General features: G+C 34.8%; 2 protein-coding genes and 1 long non-coding RNA gene across 5 annotated transcripts; 2 read left to right on the top strand and 1 right to left on the bottom strand.

The window, feature by feature from the left end:
• The first annotated feature begins 418 nt into the window (after positions 1-418).
• Positions 419-2,553, top strand: LOC118261951 (inducible metalloproteinase inhibitor protein-like). The gene is made up of 3 exons (XM_035573014.2): positions 419-585; positions 836-1,021; positions 1,589-2,553. The coding sequence occupies exons 1-3, from the start codon at positions 486-488 to the stop codon at positions 1,807-1,809; spliced, it is 507 nt and encodes a 168-aa protein (XP_035428907.2). The 5' UTR covers positions 419-485; the 3' UTR covers positions 1,810-2,553.
• Positions 2,554-7,231: 4,678 nt separating this feature from the next.
• On the bottom strand, positions 7,232-9,197 carry LOC126911951 (uncharacterized). The gene is made up of 2 exons (XR_007706531.1): positions 8,637-9,197; positions 7,232-8,487 (listed from the first exon to the last, which is right to left on the bottom strand). It is a non-coding gene; the product is annotated as an uncharacterized LOC126911951 (long non-coding RNA).
• A 456-nt stretch (positions 9,198-9,653) lies between these two features.
• LOC118282464 (inducible metalloproteinase inhibitor protein) lies at positions 9,654-18,823 on the top strand. 3 transcript variants are annotated; one of them, XR_007706530.1, is made up of 6 exons: positions 9,654-9,821; positions 10,157-10,342; positions 13,886-14,071; positions 14,661-15,374; positions 15,736-15,921; positions 16,422-16,665. XR_007706530.1 is itself a non-coding variant. In XM_050701425.1 (4 exons), exons 1-4 carry the CDS (start codon positions 9,722-9,724, stop codon positions 18,625-18,627), a joined length of 687 nt encoding a protein of 228 aa, XP_050557382.1. In that variant the 5' UTR covers positions 9,654-9,721; the 3' UTR covers positions 18,628-18,823. The 3 variants fall into 3 exon arrangements, 2 of the variants coding, with proteins under 2 accessions (XP_050557382.1, XP_035459064.2); XM_050701425.1 differs by lacking the exons at positions 14,661-15,374; positions 15,736-15,921; positions 16,422-16,665 and adding an exon at positions 18,413-18,823; XM_035603171.2 differs by lacking the exons at positions 9,654-9,821; positions 10,157-10,342; positions 13,886-14,071; ... (1 more) ...; positions 15,736-15,921; positions 16,422-16,665 and adding exons at positions 17,439-17,590; positions 17,893-18,078; positions 18,413-18,823.
• Positions 18,824-18,983: the final 160 nt, after the last annotated feature.

Here is an 18,983-nt window from a genome sequence, read left to right as displayed (position 1 = left end):
ATAATGTTTTTTTTATGGTAAACGAGCAGTCGTATCACCTGATGGCAAGCAATTGCCACCGCTCATGGAAACTTGAAACACCAGAGGCATTACAAGTGCGTTGCCGGTCTTTTAGGGGTTAAAAATTTAAGGGTTGTTGGGGAATCAGGGAATGGAAAGGGGGGAATTAGGCCTCCGGTAACGTCACTCACACAACGAAACACAGCGCAAGCGCTGTTTCACGTCGGTTTTCGGTGAGGTTCAAGCCGGTCCATTCGTGCCGAAGCATGGCTCTCCCACACTTAAAGTAGTACTGCATTGACTCTATCATTCCGTCGAGGAACATTTTTTACACTCTGTATTTTATTATTCACAAAAAATATATTAAGCTATATAAGTACCGTATTGATTATTATGTTCTTATCAAAAATAACGACCTTTGACGTGGGTAAGTTGTATATAAACAGCCACAAGCTCTGCCCGTCAGTATTCAAGGAGCCGGCAACATGTGGAAGTGTGCAGTACTACTGTCTGTCTGCTACCTGGGCTTGGCTGCAGCTCAGGGACTGTCTGACCACGTTGATACACAGCCTTCGCATCGACCAGGTGAGTTTTTGGAATATAATTTTATTTTCTTAAATTTTATAGATTATTTTATTAGTATGCCTTCTCATTTCGCTATGTGCAGTGGAAACGAACTATGCTAGATCAGTATCGATATAAAAGTTATTGTCTAGAAAGGTAAACTGTAGCATGAAACTCACTACAAAGTGAAGAAAGTTAAGGGAAAATAAATTATCGGCGAAATTTGTTTTTTTCTATCAATACATAATAAGAAGTACATTTCTTGTTGTAGAATGTGGCAAAAACGAATATTTCGACAAATGTACCTTTGAATGCCCACCGGAGAAGACTTGTGAAGATCGCTTAATCGATTGGGCTTGTCCTGGTGTTATAATGCCCTGTATCCCAAAATGTGTATGTAAAGCGGGTTACTACAGAAAGGTAGCAGGTGGCGAATGTATCTCAGAAGCTGAATGTGGTAAGAGTTTTATGTATTACTAAAAATAAATATGAATGGCTTTCTACAATTTATATCATCGACATCTAAGGTTTTTAGATTTGCCTAATTTTATTTATATTCTTCAAAAAAAAAGTTGGAAGTTCTTTTAAAATCAATAAAATAAAAATGTGCCTAAAACATTCCACTAAAACATATTCACCCTTTTGAAACACTTCCTAGGAATTTCATCAGCTTATGTAATATGGTTCCCTTCGATAAAATGGTATGTTATATTAGATATATTCAAATGTATTCATTATTCACACGTAAAATTATGTGTGATTGTGATATTTAGTTATTTTGAACTGAAAGATATGGGAATTGTAAGACATGTGTCAAAAAGCTTGGGCGTTCCACAAGGATCTATTTTAGGTCCATCGTTATTTATTAATAAATTATTTTTAATGGTTATGGGTGAAGAACCACTCAGATCATAAGAAAATGTAGTTAGATCTGATAATAACTTAAAATACGCGTCAGAAAAATATAAAGTTTCAAGCTGTTCTCATAATTGTTATAAAATCATAATAATATGTGTATTTCTAGGACCGGCGTGTGGTGAAAACGAGGAGTACAAGGATTGCAGAAACCCTTGCATAGATGAGAGCTGCGATGCAATGGGGAGTCTCATACCGAACTGCACCGCTCCTGAACCCTGTGAACCAGGATGTGCTTGCAAAGAAGGGTACTACAAGTTTTTCGACTTATGTATGCCCAAATGCTTTTGTCCTAAGATGCGGGACTCACCTGAATGTAGATGGTGGTGAGATACGTTCAATACTTATGGAGAGCTAACGTTAACTTGGTATAAAAAAAATAAGTACTTAGAAAAAATAACTACTTAGAAATTTGAATAGGTCTCGATGTAGGTAACAGCTGTACAGTGTAGGTACCTATGTATTCTGTGTTGATAGTGCTTTATTGCATTGCATTGCATGATTTATTGCCCTCGCGCATACCCACCCATTTTATACCCAAAGGTGAAAAAGGTGAAAGGGATTGTCATACTCTTAATGACTAAAAATCATCGCTCTATATAAAAAAAAACCGCAGCATACGAGTATATAAAATATGGTTCGTAATGGTTTTATATACCAAACACCCAATATACCAAATATTTACCAGCTTAAGTAAAAAATATATATATACAGGTTATTCAAAAAATATTTTGTTTATTTAAATATAATATGGCTTAAGACGTATTACACTGGTCTCGTTTATGTTATATACATCAATAAGTCCCGTTATTTTTAGAAATGCATTCAATAAAATCATTTTTAAGAATTGGTAATTACTTACAATCTTTATTTTATCTAAATCTTTACTTTATCTAAATTTTGTGTTATAAAAGCGATAACTTATATCGAAACGTCGGATTGGCGCTTCTTTTAGAATTTTGAATGAATTTTTCTTATTATATATAGGTATGGTTAGTAATAAATCACGAATAAGGTGATGATGTAATTTATTCCATTACACTTTAGTAAATAAATGTTTTTTTTTTAAATATCGTACTGAGTTTCCTTTTTTCCTTTACGTTTTAGCTATTATTTTTTATAATAAACACTCAATTGATTTTATCCATTTTTATTATTTTTGGTCATATTGTTTTAAACTCGTGCGCGACAGCGCATGTGCATTGTTTATGTTTTCTTTTAAATTATTTTTAGAAATATTACATACCTACATACATATTTGTGTAAAAGTAGCAGTAGTGGTGTATTTTTTTTATATTCAGATTTTATTTATTTTGATTGTTGCTCGATTGTCAAGTTTAAGTTGATAATGTGTGTCAAAAGTCAAAAGTCAAAAGTCAAAATCATTTATTTCAAATAGACCAGGAAGGCACTTTTGAACGTCAAAGCAAATATAATAATATTAATAACGTCTGTCTGTCGGTCAGTCCTCTAGTGAAGCTATTTGCTCGTTCCAAAGTGTAGATTCCTATGGAGAAGAACGAGCAAGAAACTCCATAGGTTACTCTTTTTCAATCAGATTTACAATACATTTCTTGGTTACATTGTTTCGATTACTTCAACTATGTGAGAACAATGTAAAATCAATATACAGTCCAAGCGACAGAAAAAGAAAATAACCTAGAGGACAATAAAAAATAATGCAGTCCGGAGCTGACCAGTCCCAGTTGACAGCGCCCGTTCACGAACATGACACGTACACCAGCACCGCCCAACTCAACCATGTTGCAGGGAATCGAGCGATCCAATGCCCGTGCCACCGCCAATGAGACATTTGAGTGAGCATGACAACTCCAAGCTGACAAAAATGCATTCTACTAGTCTAATTTGATTTCAGTTAATTACAGGGCTCTCACATTTACAATAATTGTATAACGTACAGAACACATCGAAATAACATGGTTATATTACTACATTTTTTTCGTTCTCCTGTGGAGCCGGACCAGCTTGCCTCCAAGCATTTTTATCTTCTATATAATCGTTTACTTTGTAGTATGCTTGTCTACATAACGTTTTTTTAATACATACTTTAAATTTTGATTCATTTAGATTCTGTATTTCCATTGGAACTCTATTATAACATTTAACACAGAATCCCATAAATGACTTACTTATTTTTGACAATCTAAAAAATGGTTGACTTAATCTATCTTTATGTCTAGTTTGATAGTTGTGTCTATCAGATACTTTTGCAAACAAATGTAGGTTTTTCCTAACATACATAATATTTTCATAAATAAATTGACATGGAACGGTCATAATGTTGATCTCCTTAAACTTTTCTCTAAGAGATTCCCGACGACCTAGGTTGTAAATAGCTCTGACGGCGCGCTTTTGTAGGATAAATATAGACTCAACATCAGCAGCTTGTCCCCACAGCAAAATGCCATACGACATGATGCTATGGAAGTAACTGAAATACACTAGTCTTGCCGTGCCTATGTCGGTTAGCTGTCTGATCTTCCAGACAGCGTAAGCTGCAGAGCTCAATCGTCCCGCTAGCGATGTAATGTGGGGACCCCATTGCAATTTGTCATCTACAGTGATCCCTAGGAAAGTAGTCTCTTTTACAAATTCTAATTTCTGACTATTTAATAATACATCGCATTGGTTAGTCTTAACATTTGGCAAAACAAATCTAATACATTTTGTCTTTTTATCATTTAATACTAGGTTATTTGATGTAAACCAATTTTGAACCTTCATTAGAGCATTATTTACGTCGTCATAATTCTTTTTTCGTCTATTTATTTTAAAAACTAATGATGTGTCATCAGCAAATAATACCATCTGAGGTTCATTCTGAAATAAATGGGGCAAGTCGTTTATATATGCCAAAAATAGGAATGGGCCTAGTATTGAGCCCTGCGGTACGCCCATAGACATGCTAGCACCCGGTGAGTTTATTTTATTTACTTGTACTTTAAGTTGCCTATCCTGAAGGTATGACTTCAATAGATTTAGCGATATACCCCGAATACCGTAATGTTCCAGCTTCAGCAATAGAGTCTCGTGTTCAACGCAGTCAAATGCCTTCGAAAGATCACAAAATATTCCGATAGCATCCTGTGTGTGTTTGTTAAAATATAAAAACAATAAGTTTTCGCAATTAAATCGTCCTTTAGTAATTAGACTCAGTTAGTGACCAAAGGCATGTGTTCGGAAACTTCTCCGAACCGAACATAAAAACTTCTCGAACATAAATACTTTTTGTTTGCTGGCTGGCGACGGCATCAGAATTTGAAAAAGTGACGGCATCAGAGGGAGGATCGCGACTCGCACTTTCGCCCGAGCAGCTGTAAGCATCACATAATAAGCATCACATAAAAGAATAATTTTGATGCGCGCGACGCGTACGTCGCGCGCATCAAAATTATTCTTTTGTTTTTTCTCATATTTTTCTCATACCGTTTTGTAATCCGTTGTACATAAATAAACCAGTACCTACCTATTATATTTTTATACTAGCTTTTGCCCGCGACTTCGTTCGCGTGGAATAGTGACTTCCGGCAAATTTTTGGTTTTAACCACATAGTTCCCGATCTCGCGGAATCTCTTCAAAAATGAGATGTAGAAGATATTCTAGGGAACTCTTCAAAAATCAACATAATGAGCTCTGCGTTTGAATTTAATAGATGTAAGTATACTCACTTAGGGCATTGAAAAAATAGTTTAAAAACGGACTTAAACTAAAGAAATATTATAATCTTTCCGAACTTAAGATGAAAACTAACTTAAAACTAAAGAAAGCTACGAATTACGAATTTATAACAATTAAAAAAAAATTATATTACAACCTATCCTCTATGCTGTAATAACCAAGCTTAAACTAAATAATTTAAAAGAAACGACTTAAATCTAATTAATTTATAAATTAGACTTACAATTTTATTAAAAAAACTAACTACAGTAACTACTAATAATCTTTTATTTTTTATTTTAAAATTTAAAATTTATTTTTTATTTTTTAAATAAAAACTATCCTATGTCCTTTCTAAGGTTCTAAACTATATCTGTACCAAATTTCAACCAAATCCGTCAAATAGTTGCGGAGATTAATGGTATAAGCATAGAATAGTGTTCGACGTGATTCTTTAATTTGACATAACTTTTTTATTTATGAACCGATTGACATGAAACAAACACTAAATGTTAAGTGAAGCATACCACAATATATTCGTGAAAACCGCATCCAACTCGGATCAGCCGTTTCTGAGATTAGCGCGCATAGACGCACAGACAAACAGACAAACAGACAAAAAAAAAGTTAATTACATTTTTGGGTTCGACATCGACATAACAATAACCCCTGCTATTTTTTTTATTTTATTTTCAATGTACAGACAGCACTTTTCTACGATTTTATTATATGTATAGATTATTATACAGCCCAAGTATTCTCTCCCTAACAGCATGTGTACTCAAGTTACGAGAATTATTGATCGAAGTAAAATATAATGTAAATATTATGAATCTTTTATTTAGTTGTGTCGTTGTTAAAACTTTTGAAATTCGTGACACACAAATAAATTCTTATGTTTTCTCTGTTTATTTTTCTTAAAATATATCAACATAGACTTCGGGATTTAATGCTTTGCATAATTTAGGTATAATCTTTACTAATATTATAAAGCTGAAGAGTTTGTTTGTTTGTTTGAACGCGCTAATCTCCAGAACTACAGGTCCGATTTGAATAATTCTTTTTGTGTTGAATAGTGCATTTATCGAGGAAGGCTATAGGCTAAAAAACATCACGCTATGACCAATAGGAGCCAAGCAGAGCGGGTGAAACCGCGCGGAAGTAGCTAGTCTATACTAATATTATAAAGCTGACGAGTTTATTTGTTTGTTTGAACGCGCTAATCTCCAGAACTACTGGTCCGATTTGAATAATTCTTTTTGTGTTGAATAGTGCATTTATCGAGGAAGGCTATAGGCTATAAAACATCACGCTATGACCAATAGTAGCCAAGCAGAACGGGTGAAACCGCGCGGAAGTAGCTAGTCTATACTAATATTATAAAGCTGACGAGTTTATTTGTTTGTTTGAACGCGCTAATCTCCAGAACTACTGGTCCGATTTGAATAATTCTTTTTGTGTTGAATAGTGCATTTATCGAGGAAGGCTATAGGCTATAAAACATCACGCTATGACCAATAGGAGCCAAGCAGAGCGGGTGAAACCGCGCGGAAGTAGCTAGTCTATACTAATATTATAAAGCTGAAGAGTTTATTTGTTTGTTTGAACGCGCTAATCTCCAGAACTACTGGTCCGATTTGAATAATTCTTTTTGTGTTGAATAGTGCATTTATCGAGGAAGGCTATAGGCTATAAAACATCACGCTATGACCAATAGGAGCCAAGCAGAACGGGTGAAACCGCGCGGAAGTAGCTAGTCTATACTAATACTAATATTATAAAGCTGAAGAGTTTATTTGTTTGTTTGAACGCGCTAATCTCCAGAACTACTGGTCCGATTTGAATAATTCTTTTTGTGTTGAATAGTGCATTTATCGAGGAAGGCTATAGGCTATAAAACATCACGCTATGACCAATAGGAGCCAAGCAGAGCGGGTGAAACTGCGCGGAAGTAGCTAGTTATTAATAATAATATTTATACCGCTTACTCGGCTCGGTCACAGCCAGCCGCCGCTACCTATTGTTTTGTTTGTTGTTATAGTTACCTGTGCGTTCATAAAATCATGATAAGTAATTATATTTTGAACTAGCTTCCGCCCGCGACTCCGTCCGCGCGGATGTCGGGCTTCGCGTGGAAGTTTTATTTCTCCATTTTGAGTAACTCTGACAATGACATCTTATAAATATCTATTGGACCCAAATACGGCAAGGCCCATAGTAATTAAGGAGATCCCTCTTTTGAGCTACTGCTGTTGAGCTCGCGTTCTGTAGAAATAAAACTGAAAAATATTATTTTTTCTAGGTAATTACGTAAATAGGATAAAAAGTAACCTATTTTATGCCCAGGCTTATAAGGTATAATTATACCAAGTTTCATCAAAATCGAACCGTTAGTTTTCACGTGATGCCTGAACATACAGACAGACAGAAAGACAGACAGACAGACAGACAAAAAATGTTTAATCACATATTTGGGTTTGGTATCGATCCAGTAACAACCCCTGCTATTTATTCTTTCAATATTTTCAATGTACAGAATTGACCCTTCTACAGATTTATTATAATATAGCTTTTGCCCGCGACTTCGTTCGCGTGGAATAGTGACTTCCGGCAAATTTTTGGTTTTAACCACATAGGTCCCGATCTCGCGGGATCTCTTCAAAAATGAGATGTGGAAGATATTCCAGGGAACTCTTAAAAAATCAACATAATGAGCTCTGCGTTTGAATTTAATAGATGTATACTCACTTAGGGCATTGAAAAAATAGTTTAAAAACGGACTTAAACTAACTTAAAACTAAAGAAAGCTACGAATTACGAATTTATAACAATTAAAAAAGAAACTATATTACAACCTATCCTCTATGCTATAATAACCAAGCTTAAACTAAATAATTTAAAAGAAACGACTTTAATCTAATTAATTTACAAATTAGACTTACAATTTTATTAAAAAAACTAACTACAGTAACTACTAATAATCGATATCAAACTAAACCTACGTTAAATAGTTTAACCAAAAAACCAGGAAAACCCAACAAATAAACTTATTAATTGACAAATACAACGAAACCAATTTAGAATATACGAAACAGCAGGACCACTACAGACAAATAATCATACGACTGATAATACACTTTTTCTACGATAGTACCGAAGCGCTCGGCCGATACCCAACCAAATGAATGTAACGAAACCATAGCGCGATCTATTTCGATCCCAACGCCATCTATCGAGGATAAAGACAACTTGGATTATTTATTTATACTCCGTTCGGGCATTTTCTTTGTACTAAAAGTTTAATTATATTGATATTATTTTTTTCATACCTTTTTACTATTTATTTACTTTTTTCGATGAATTAAAACAATAACATGAACCGAAGTCGTGTAACGATCGACATAGAATTATCTATACTCCGTTAGAGCATTTTCTTTGTACTAAATGTTTTATTATATTGATATTATTTTTTTCATACCTTTTTACTATTTATTTACTTTTTTTCGATGAATTAAAACAATAACATGAACCGAAGTCGTGTAACGATCGACATAGAATTATTTATAAATAATTTATTTCTTATTTTTATTTTTTGATTTTTGAAATAAAAATATATCTATGTCCTTTCTAAGGTTCTAAACTATATCTGTACCAAATTTCAACCAAATCCGTCAAATAGTTGCGGAGATTAATGGTATAAGCATAGAATGTTCGACGTGATTCTTTAATTTGACATAACTTTTTTATTTATGAACCGATTGACATGAAACTAAATGTAAATTTAAGCATCCCACAATATATTCGTGAAAACCGCATCCAACTCGGATCAGCCGTTTCTGAGATTAGCGCGCACAGACGAACAGACAAACAGACAAACAGACAAACAGACAAACAGACAAACAGACAAACAGACAAAAAAAAGTTAATTACATTTTTGGGTTCGACATCGACATAACAATAACCCCTGCTATTTTTTTTATTTTTATTTTCAATGTACAGACAGCACTTTTCTACGATTTTATTATATGTATATAGATGCATTGATTATTGAACCTTAATAATTCGATAAACTGATTAGATATGGACTTAAGCATTCTTTGAAGTGTGAGGTACTTTATTTAACTGGATAGGGATTCAAATATTTAGTTTTTAAAATTAATGAAACTCCGGTATTGCCGCAATTTATACACAATGGTTTCTGTACATTTTGCAGGGCTAATCGACAGCTGGTGAAGTAATTCACAAAAAAAACGCGATATGGTAGTGTTATAAAGTTTTGACGAAATATTAAAAATAATACTTAGTTTTTTAATTATCTTTTCGAAATAATATTGTGTATGTATGATTGTACGACTAGAAGGGGGAAGCCCCCCTCCCCTTCTAGTCAATAATCATAATACGATATTTTACCTGCCCTATCTGGAAAACCTCTCCACGCCACTGACGTTCTTATCAAACATAACGGCTATTGACGAGGGTTCTTACCCAGCTGTGATTCATATTGGGTAAGTTGTATATAAACAGTCACAAGCTCTGCCCGTCAGTATTCAAGGAGCCGGCAACATGTGGAAGTGTGCAGTACTACTGTCTGTCTGCTGCCTGGGCTTGGCTGCAGCTCAGGGACTGTCTGACCACGTTGATACACAGCCTTCGCATCGTCCACGTGAGTTTTTGGAATATAATTTTATTTTCTTTAAATTTTAGATTATTTTATTAGTATGCCTTCTCATTTCGCTATGCGTAGTGGAAACGAACTATGCTAGATCAGTATCAACCAAAAAAGGTTGAAAGTAGTATGAAACCTACTACAAAGAGAAGTAAAGAGAAAATAATTATCGGAAAAAAATTATATATAGAATAGAATCAGGTGTTACTTTGCGGAAATTCATGCTACACTAACAATACATTAGATTTTTTAGTTTTAAAACTAAAAATAGAAAAAATTAAGTGAATGTTTTTTATCAATCAGTACCTAATATGAAGCTTTTCTTGTTTCAGCATGTGGCAAAAACGAATATTTCGAAAACTGTACCTTTGAATGTCCACCGGAGAAGACTTGTGCAAATCGTTTACTCCATGTGTATTGTGCTGATGTTGAAATGCCTTGTATCCCCCAATGTGTATGTAAAGCGGGTTACTACAGAAACGTTGCAGGTGGTGAATGCATCCCAGAAGCTGAATGTGGTAAGAGTTCGATGTATTACTGAAAATTAAACCATAAAAATGTGCCCAAAATATTCCACTGAAGCATACATACTTTTGATACAGTTCCTAGTAATTGCATCAGGCTGTGTAATACGGTTACATTCGATGAAATGGTATGTTAAATTAGATTACATTTAAACTTATTAATTACTAGCTAATTCCGCGCGGTTTCACCCGCTCTGCTTGGCTCCTATTGATCATAGCGTGATGTTTTATAGCCTATAGCCTTCCTCGATTAATGCACTATTCAACACAAAAATAATTATTCAAATCGGACCAGTAGTTCTGGAGATTAGCGCGTTCAAACAAACAAACAATCAAACAAACTCTTCAGCTTTATAATATTAGTATAGATAGATTCACCTCTAGAAGTGTGTGTGCTTAATTGAATTTTGAACTCAAAGATGTAGGGATTGTAAGACATGCATCAAAAAGCTTGGGCGTTCCACAGGGGTCTATTTTGGGTCCATCGTTTTTAATAAATGTTCAATTGTGACTTTCATCGACATGCTGCTGACTTAAAAAATAGTTACGAATAAGGAACCACCCAGATCATAAGAAAGTCTAGTTAGATAGAAACATCTGATAATATCATGAATAATAAGTTAAAATCTCGACCAAAGACTGCCTTTTCGGCCGAGTAGTCGCAAGTGCGACCACTGGGCAAGGAGTCTCGGGTTTGATCCCCGGTCGGGCAAAGTATAACTGGGCTTTTTCGGCTTTTTGAAAATATCTCAGTTATAGCACTGAATCTGGAATAGTGCCAAAAAATAAAAAGTAAAATGAAGTAAGCTTCAAAATAAAGAAATTTTAAGCTGTTCTTATAAATGCTATAAAATCGTGATAATATGTGTATTTCTAGGACCGGCGTTTCTAGAACCCTTGTTTGGATGAGAGCTGCGATGCACGATGCAATGGGCAGTCTCAACCTCAACCAGGATGTGTTTGCAAAGAAGGATTCTAAAAGCTGTATAACTTTATTTGTTTTCCGAAATGCTTTTGTCCTAATATGTTGGACTCACCTGAATGTAAAATATAATCAAAATAGTGTAGTAGATGTTTTGTTTCTGTACTTAATTACATAGAATGTTAAAAAAAATACTTTATTTCTATTTAAATATAATAATGACTGAATACGAATACAGGTCTCGTTACATTTAGAAGAGTATTCAATAAAAAAAATAAGGAATTAAAATGTTTTGATGAATTTGTTGTTACTTAGAATCTTTATTTTATCTAAATCTCTGTTTTAATATCTTAAAATTAAAATTTATTTTTATATCATTGTTGTTTATTATTTCATTTTTTTTTGTTTCGACTAAAGGTTAGTGATTTCATTCATTAAATTTATTGAAATCGTTGATATTACTCTTGAACAATTTTATTTAGGTAAGAAACATGAGTTTACTTATTTTATATTTAAGATTTCAGGACGCTTCGTCACAAAATTAAAATGTAGCCTGTATCACGTATGTATCATTATCGTCGTGTATGAAAAAAATATTGAAAGAATACTCGTAAAAGTATCATATAAGTAATTTACGAAAACAAATGAAAGTTAAAAAAATGTCAATCATATAAAACGTTGCCAAGACAAGACCAATTATAAGATCGTACTGTCAAAATGTAATCAGATCTTATGTAGTGCCTAGTTTTAACCAAATATTGCCAATTCTAAATCTATACCTAAGTCCTATCTTACTCTTTAATTGAGGTAAAATACTACAGCAGTACCGTAGCTCGGCTGTAAGAAATAACCTATACTGGATCCTCATATATTTTCGAACTGAAAAATCTATTTAATGTTTGTTACTCTTCTGTTTTACAATTCACAGGATGAACATATAGTACACAAAGTTCATTTTACTCTGTCCATGTACGTTTTCGTAAGTTGTAACCGTGCTCGATAGATGGCGTTGTACAATTTCATAGTTTGGCTGAATCGCGCTATGGTTTCGTTACACGAGTTTAGTTAGGGTAGACGCGCTGCAGTTGATCAGTATACAGGGTAGTTATGTAAGTTATAAGTCTGATTAAGTAAGTTGTAAGATATTTACGATGAAGATTATAGAATAGTAAAGTCAATGAATTTTTTTGATAACTCGTAGTCGAGAGACTAACGAGTTTTATAAATCATTATACATACTTTACTTTACATTTTAAATCCCAAAGGTGGAGTATTAGATGACCTACGTTATTTCCATTTACTTTTAGTACATTCGCTGTCAAAATTATTACAAAACCTTTGGTTCGATCTCGATTTTTTAAGGGAAACTATACAGCTATGTCAAACATTGATACCGACGTATAACCTCCAAAATTGATTTCGAGAAATTAATTCTCTCCCTAGCTAAGTAGTTGTCTTGGTATATATTTTTAAATAATAATAACCGGCTTTATGTATGTGACTAAGTTAAACAAACTGACTGCGTAGCATCAACTCTACATTATATTAGTGGAATCTAAATCTTAGCAATTTTGCAACGTCACGCCTTTTATTCCTGAAGCGGTAGGCAGGATGTACGTTACGGTGCGTAATGCCGCTATACAATGTACTTTTCACTATTTGTGTTATAAGTCCCATGTAATAGAGGGTGAACCTATTGCCATATACTGGGCACAATTCCATACTCCGTGCTACTACTGAGAATATTTCGAAAAACCGATAAATGTCCAGTAATACTTTGCTCGCCTCGGGAATCGAACCCGAGACCCCTAGTCTGACAGTTGTGTCCATTCGACCAACGAGGCAGTCAGTTTATACTTAATTTTGTTATATAAAAGACCCTATTGATACCTACTAGAGCAGGGAGCCTACTCCGGTTCTCAAATCCGAAGTTTTGTTTAATCTTCGGCCGTAGGTTTTATTGACTTACTAATAGAATTTATTTATCTTCATTTCATTCGTTCATTTTTGTTCACAAAAGTTCGCAATAAATAGAATTGCGAAACTTCGCAGATTGCAAACTAATGCAATCTGCGAAGTTTCGGACGAAACTTCGTTTTTCGTTGAATTAGAGTAGGTCCCCAGGTTATATATAAACACACAATCTCCGCGTGTCAATACTCGAGGAGCCGGCGACATGTGGAGGTGTGTTGTACTGCTGTCTGTCTGTTGTGTGGGACTAGTTGTGGCTAATGTTAATATGGGTGAGTTTTTCTCCCAATCTACAACCTCGTATTATTTATGTTAGACTAGCTAACCCAGCAAACTTCTTACATTTTAAATCTTCTCTGAACTTCCACGTATAGTTCAAAACGAAAATTAGCCCAATTGGCATTCACAATTTGTGTTATAAGTCCCATGTAATAAGGCGTGAGCCTATTGCCGGGCACAATTCTAGACTCCATGTTACTACTGAGAAATTTTCGATTATCCGAAAAAAACCCAGCAATACTTTGCCCGACCCTGGAATTGAACCCGAGACCCTTTGCCCGGCAGTCGCACTTGCAACCACTTGACCAACCAGGCAGTCCATTTTTATATGTATAGAAGATTATACTCGGCATCCCTCTTTTCAGATTGTGGACCAAATGAAACCTTTAACGAATGTGTAGATGAATGCCCCCCAGAAAAGACCTGTGACACTCGTCAAGTATATGTCGGTTGTTTAGCAATCGTAAGACCCTGTTACCCGAAATGTGTATGTAAAGAGGGTTACTACAGGAAGACTGAAGGTGGGGAGTGTATATCAGACGAAGAATGTGGTAAGTGGTCTCTGTTTATGTATTATCTAGTAGTTTTTTTTTGCATTATCTAGTAGATTCTTTTTTACCTGCAATCCATAGCAAAATACTTTTTTTATGGTTGTAAGCCCATGGTAAATAACTAGACGGATCCTGATGGTAATTTCAACTCGTCGCCTATGGACACCCAAAACACCAGAGGCGATAAAAGTGTGTTGCCTTTTGGGGGTTAGAAATTTAGACCCCTTGTTGGGGAATCGGGGATTGGGCAGATTGGCCAACATGGGGGTAATTACCTAGTAACTTCACTCACACATTACGCAAGCCGTTAAACGACTCACGTCGGGTTTCTGTGAAGCCGTATCACTCCGATCGAGCCGTCGCCCATCCATGCCGAAGCATGGCGCTCCCACGCTTAAACACATGTATTTATTTATTGGTAAAAAAAAACATGCAAAATTTTACAGCTTAAGTCATACATTATACAGTTAAAGTGATATAAAATCCTTCACATCATGTAATTACTTATTGCGTAACCTTGAACTTTACATTACTAAACCTGCACACAAACACACGTAACTAATTGCTTTATGACTGTTTGTTTGTCTAGGACCGGCTTGTGGTGAAAACGAGGAGTATACGGAGTGCGCAAACCCTTGTATAGACGACAGCTGCGCTGCAATGGGGAGTCTGAAACCCAACTGTACTGAGCCCTGTGTACCGGGATGTGTTTGCAAAGAAGGGTTCTTTAGACTGTACGAGTACTGGCCGTGTTTCCCTAGATGTTATTGTCATGAGATGCGAGATGCACCCGAATGTAGAAGCTAGTTAAATTAAGCCTGTCAGTATTGGAGATATTTATTAGTTATATTGTTTGTTAGTTCTAATGATGTTAAGACAAATAAATATAGAACTGTTAATTAGTTTGAAATATTAAATGACTTCCTACTGGTTTTCTTGTTTTATTTACCAATTACTTTGCCATTACATAAAAGTCTATATCTTGACTACATAAATAGGATCATCTAAATCTCTACAACTAATAACTTAACAAACATCAACAAGAAGCAAATCAAAACAACTTGACTTTTTGCAAAAATGACGTCATATTATAAATCACGTTGAGCTGTACTTCAACTTGCTCTAGTGTGCTAGATCAAGTTTTATATTGATAAATATAAACAGACACAAGTCGGGAACGTCAATACTGGAGGAGCCGGCAACATGTGGAGGTGTGCAGTACTGCTGTCTGTCTGTTGTGTTGGACTAGCTGTGACTAGGGGATTATTGGACGACGTTCATTCAGATTCAGATCAAAATATGGGTGAGTATAATCACGTGTCGAAATTCTATAATTGTATTCTGTCTATAATTGACACAAACACATGATCTTGTGTCTTCATCTTGTCTTCATTAATGTTGGTGCTTATTCTGTTGACGTGCCTTATAATAATGAATAAATAAATAATATTTTCTATGAGATTAGAGGGAAATTGAGCAGATGGATAAGCTGATGCCGTAAGCGATAATCGCTACCCACAATTATATTACACATGCTAGCGGTATTTTGGGGCATCCCCCAAGATTGGATATCCGCGTAACCTCACGCGGCGAAACACAACGCAACTATTGTTCTATTATTTTTTTATTTTGATTGTTATTTATATTCATTCCGTTTTTTCCAGACTGTGGGCTAAACGAATACTTTGAACGATGCTTTAACGATTGTGCTCCTGAACAGACCTGTGATACTCGTAAAATAGAACAATTGTGTCCAGCTGTTGTGAGGCCTTGTGTGTCAAAATGTATATGTAAAGAGGGTTACTATAGAAAGAATACTGGTGGTGAATGTATACCAGAAGAAGAGTGTGGTAAGTGATTTGTATTAATAACGATAGGGTTTTTTAAGGGGGATAATCATCCATCGTTTTCTCTCGCCTTGGGCGAGGTGAGAGGGATTATTAGACTAATAACGATAGGGTAGATAGATTTTCAATAGTAGCGTTTAATGTCCGTTTTGTAGATTATTTTAAAATATTAGAAATATTTTTTATTTTCCTAAGGAAACAAATAACGATATATTATATCGATTTGAAATATCGCATAATGTTACTTTTTATACTTAGAAATGACGTATTTGCTCCCACTGCTAAACTTTGATTCGTTTTATCTAAGTATTGTTATCTTATATGTGACTAATATTTTTTCCTAACTGACAGGGGGGGACTAACGGACAGGGTATAAAAATTAAGCATCTAAATAGATCATCCATATTTATTGTAATAAGTGCATTTATTTTTCGAAGTTAAAAGTTTCACCTTCAACTTTGACAAACATATACTCAGTTATAAAATTGTTTGTTGATTTCCAGGACCAGCTTGTCGTGAAGGCGAAGTATATAAGGAGTGCAGAGACCCTTGTGTGAACGACAGCTGCGAAGCAATGGGCAGTCTGAAACCGAACTGCACCAGCCCTGTGCCTTGTGAACCGGGATGTGTGTGCGCAGAAGGATCCTATAGGCTCTATGAATATCTTCCATGTGTTCCAAAATGCTATTGTCATAATTTAAAAGATTCATCTGAATGTAAAAATTAGATTAAATGTATGTACTCGTACATAGTTGTTTTATTTTAGAATTAACTAAACTACCTCCCATTAAAGCCGTGGCAGAATAATTTTAGAACACCTTATATATTAAACGTGTTTGCACAGCTAGGGTCCAGGGGGATTACCTCTTACCTGTTTAATAAACAGCTATTGACTGCCGGTCTTTTATTTATTTTTTGTTATGATTGTTTCTTTGTTACTTTTGAAGTACTTACGATCTTGTTTATATATTTTTTATAAACATAATAAATGTTTAAGTTGGAGGTTATTGGAGGAACCTATTTAATAGGTATTTGAAGACACCCAAGTTGTACCCACTTTTTTATAAGGGGGTGTGGGGAATCATCCAATGACTTTTCCCGCCTTGGGAGAGGCGAGAGGTAGTGTCACTCACACTGACTAAACACCACTCCGTTCCTACTCCTGCTTTTCAAGCCGGAGCCCCGGTAAACCCGATAGGTAGTTTGCAGCTTTGGATCAGGAGGTTGTACCGCTCTAGAAATAGACTGATAAACAGTTTCTCTTCATAGAGGAAACTCTATGAAGAAAAATTCTTCTTGCTCTTAATTCTTCTTTTTGCTCTTAATTCTTCATGCTCTAAAGCGTTATGCTTTGAGTTATATATCAAGCGAAAGCTTGAGAATATAATAACGCTTCGTACGAATGGGCGAACTATCTCCCTTAAAATTCCACTTAGTCTAATGGTGAGATGATTTCACTTGTAATAACGTCAGAAAGTAAAAAATCACTTTGGTATCTACTAGAGCAGGTAATATATAAATATATACTCACAATCACAAACCGAGTACATCAGTTCTTGAGGAGCCGGCAACATGTGGAGGTGTGCAGTACTGCTGTCTGTCTATTGTGTGGGATTAGCTACGGGACAGGAATCTGACATCGATTCTGATCTGTTGTCAATATTTAATTTGGGTGAGTTTCCATTGGTTCATCATACTCTTGTTTATCCTAGCGATATTTTAATATATTTGAAGAAAGGAAAAGGCCTTTCCGTCTACATATATCTATGCTAATTAAAAGTATGACAAATATGAGCAAATTAATTATTAAGATCTATTAACAAAATTCTATTCAATAGCAATGTTGTCTGTGTACCTATACTATGGTTTATTTTGGAATGTAAATAATAATTAATGTCTTCTATATGATTGACAGATTTTCGTTTAGGAATTTAGGGGGAAATTTACGAATTATGAATTTTATTCCTTTTTCAGATTGCGGAACAAACGAATATTTGGACCAATGTAAACATGAATGTCCACCAGAGAAGACTTGTGAAACTCGTAAAATTGATATAAATTGTCCAGAAGAATTAATGGCTTGTATTCCAAAATGTGTGTGTAAAGATGGTTACTACAGGAAGACCGAGGGAGGCGAGTGTATACCAGAAGAAGAGTGTGGTAAGCGACACACGTGAATACATTTCAGAAACGCTCAAGATTTAAATTTTCTTTTGAAATCAGGAATCATAAATTTGACGAACTATTAGTCATAAGACAGGTATGCTTTTACTAACTAGAAATGCAGTAATTTTGAGAACTTAAGACTCTCAGAACTATTCTTTTACTTTACAAAAAATCTTAAATTTATGAAGTAAAAATTAATGCTGACGGTACATAACATAAGAAGGGGATGAAATCGTAGGCCAGCGCCAGACTAATAAGTTTTTAATAGGTTTTAATGTGTACAATATTGAGATTCAAGTTTTTGCATGAAAGTTTTTTTCATTTCTAGGACCGGCTTGTGGTGAAAACGAGGAGTATACGGAGTGCGCAAACCCTTGTATAGACGACAGCTGCGCTGCAATGGGGAGTCTGAAACCCAACTGTACTGAGCCCTGTGTACCGGGATGTGTTTGCAAGAAAGATAACTTTAGGCAAAATGAATACTATCCATGTTGGCCCAAATGTTATTGTGCGGAACATCGAGATTCTCCCGAATGTAAATAGAACTAGGATTAATTTAAGATTTTATTTGGAACGTCACCGCAACTACGTACTTACTATGAGCAAAATGGCAGTCAAGTCAAATTGAGTAGGTATACTAAGTTTCCTATTTCTTCGATTGGTTAGCTTTTATTTGTTATTTGATACATAGAATTTATGTGAGATAAATAGATAGCTTTAAATAAATTGTTCTATTCTGTATTGTCGTTTTATTGTTTTATTGCATAGTTCTTGTTTTATGTCCTTAATAAAATAAAAATGTAAGCAAATAAATATGTAAATGACAATAGAAGTGAGATAACGATTTTTATGTTATGTACATATTTTCTTACGGTAGTGTTTTTATTTGTATTGCTATC

This window comes from Spodoptera frugiperda, chromosome 20 (assembly GCF_023101765.2).
Source record: "Spodoptera frugiperda isolate SF20-4 chromosome 20, AGI-APGP_CSIRO_Sfru_2.0, whole genome shotgun sequence".
Classification (NCBI taxonomy): Eukaryota; Metazoa; Arthropoda; class Insecta; order Lepidoptera; family Noctuidae; genus Spodoptera; species Spodoptera frugiperda.
This window is presented reverse-complemented; position numbering and strand designations above follow the sequence as displayed.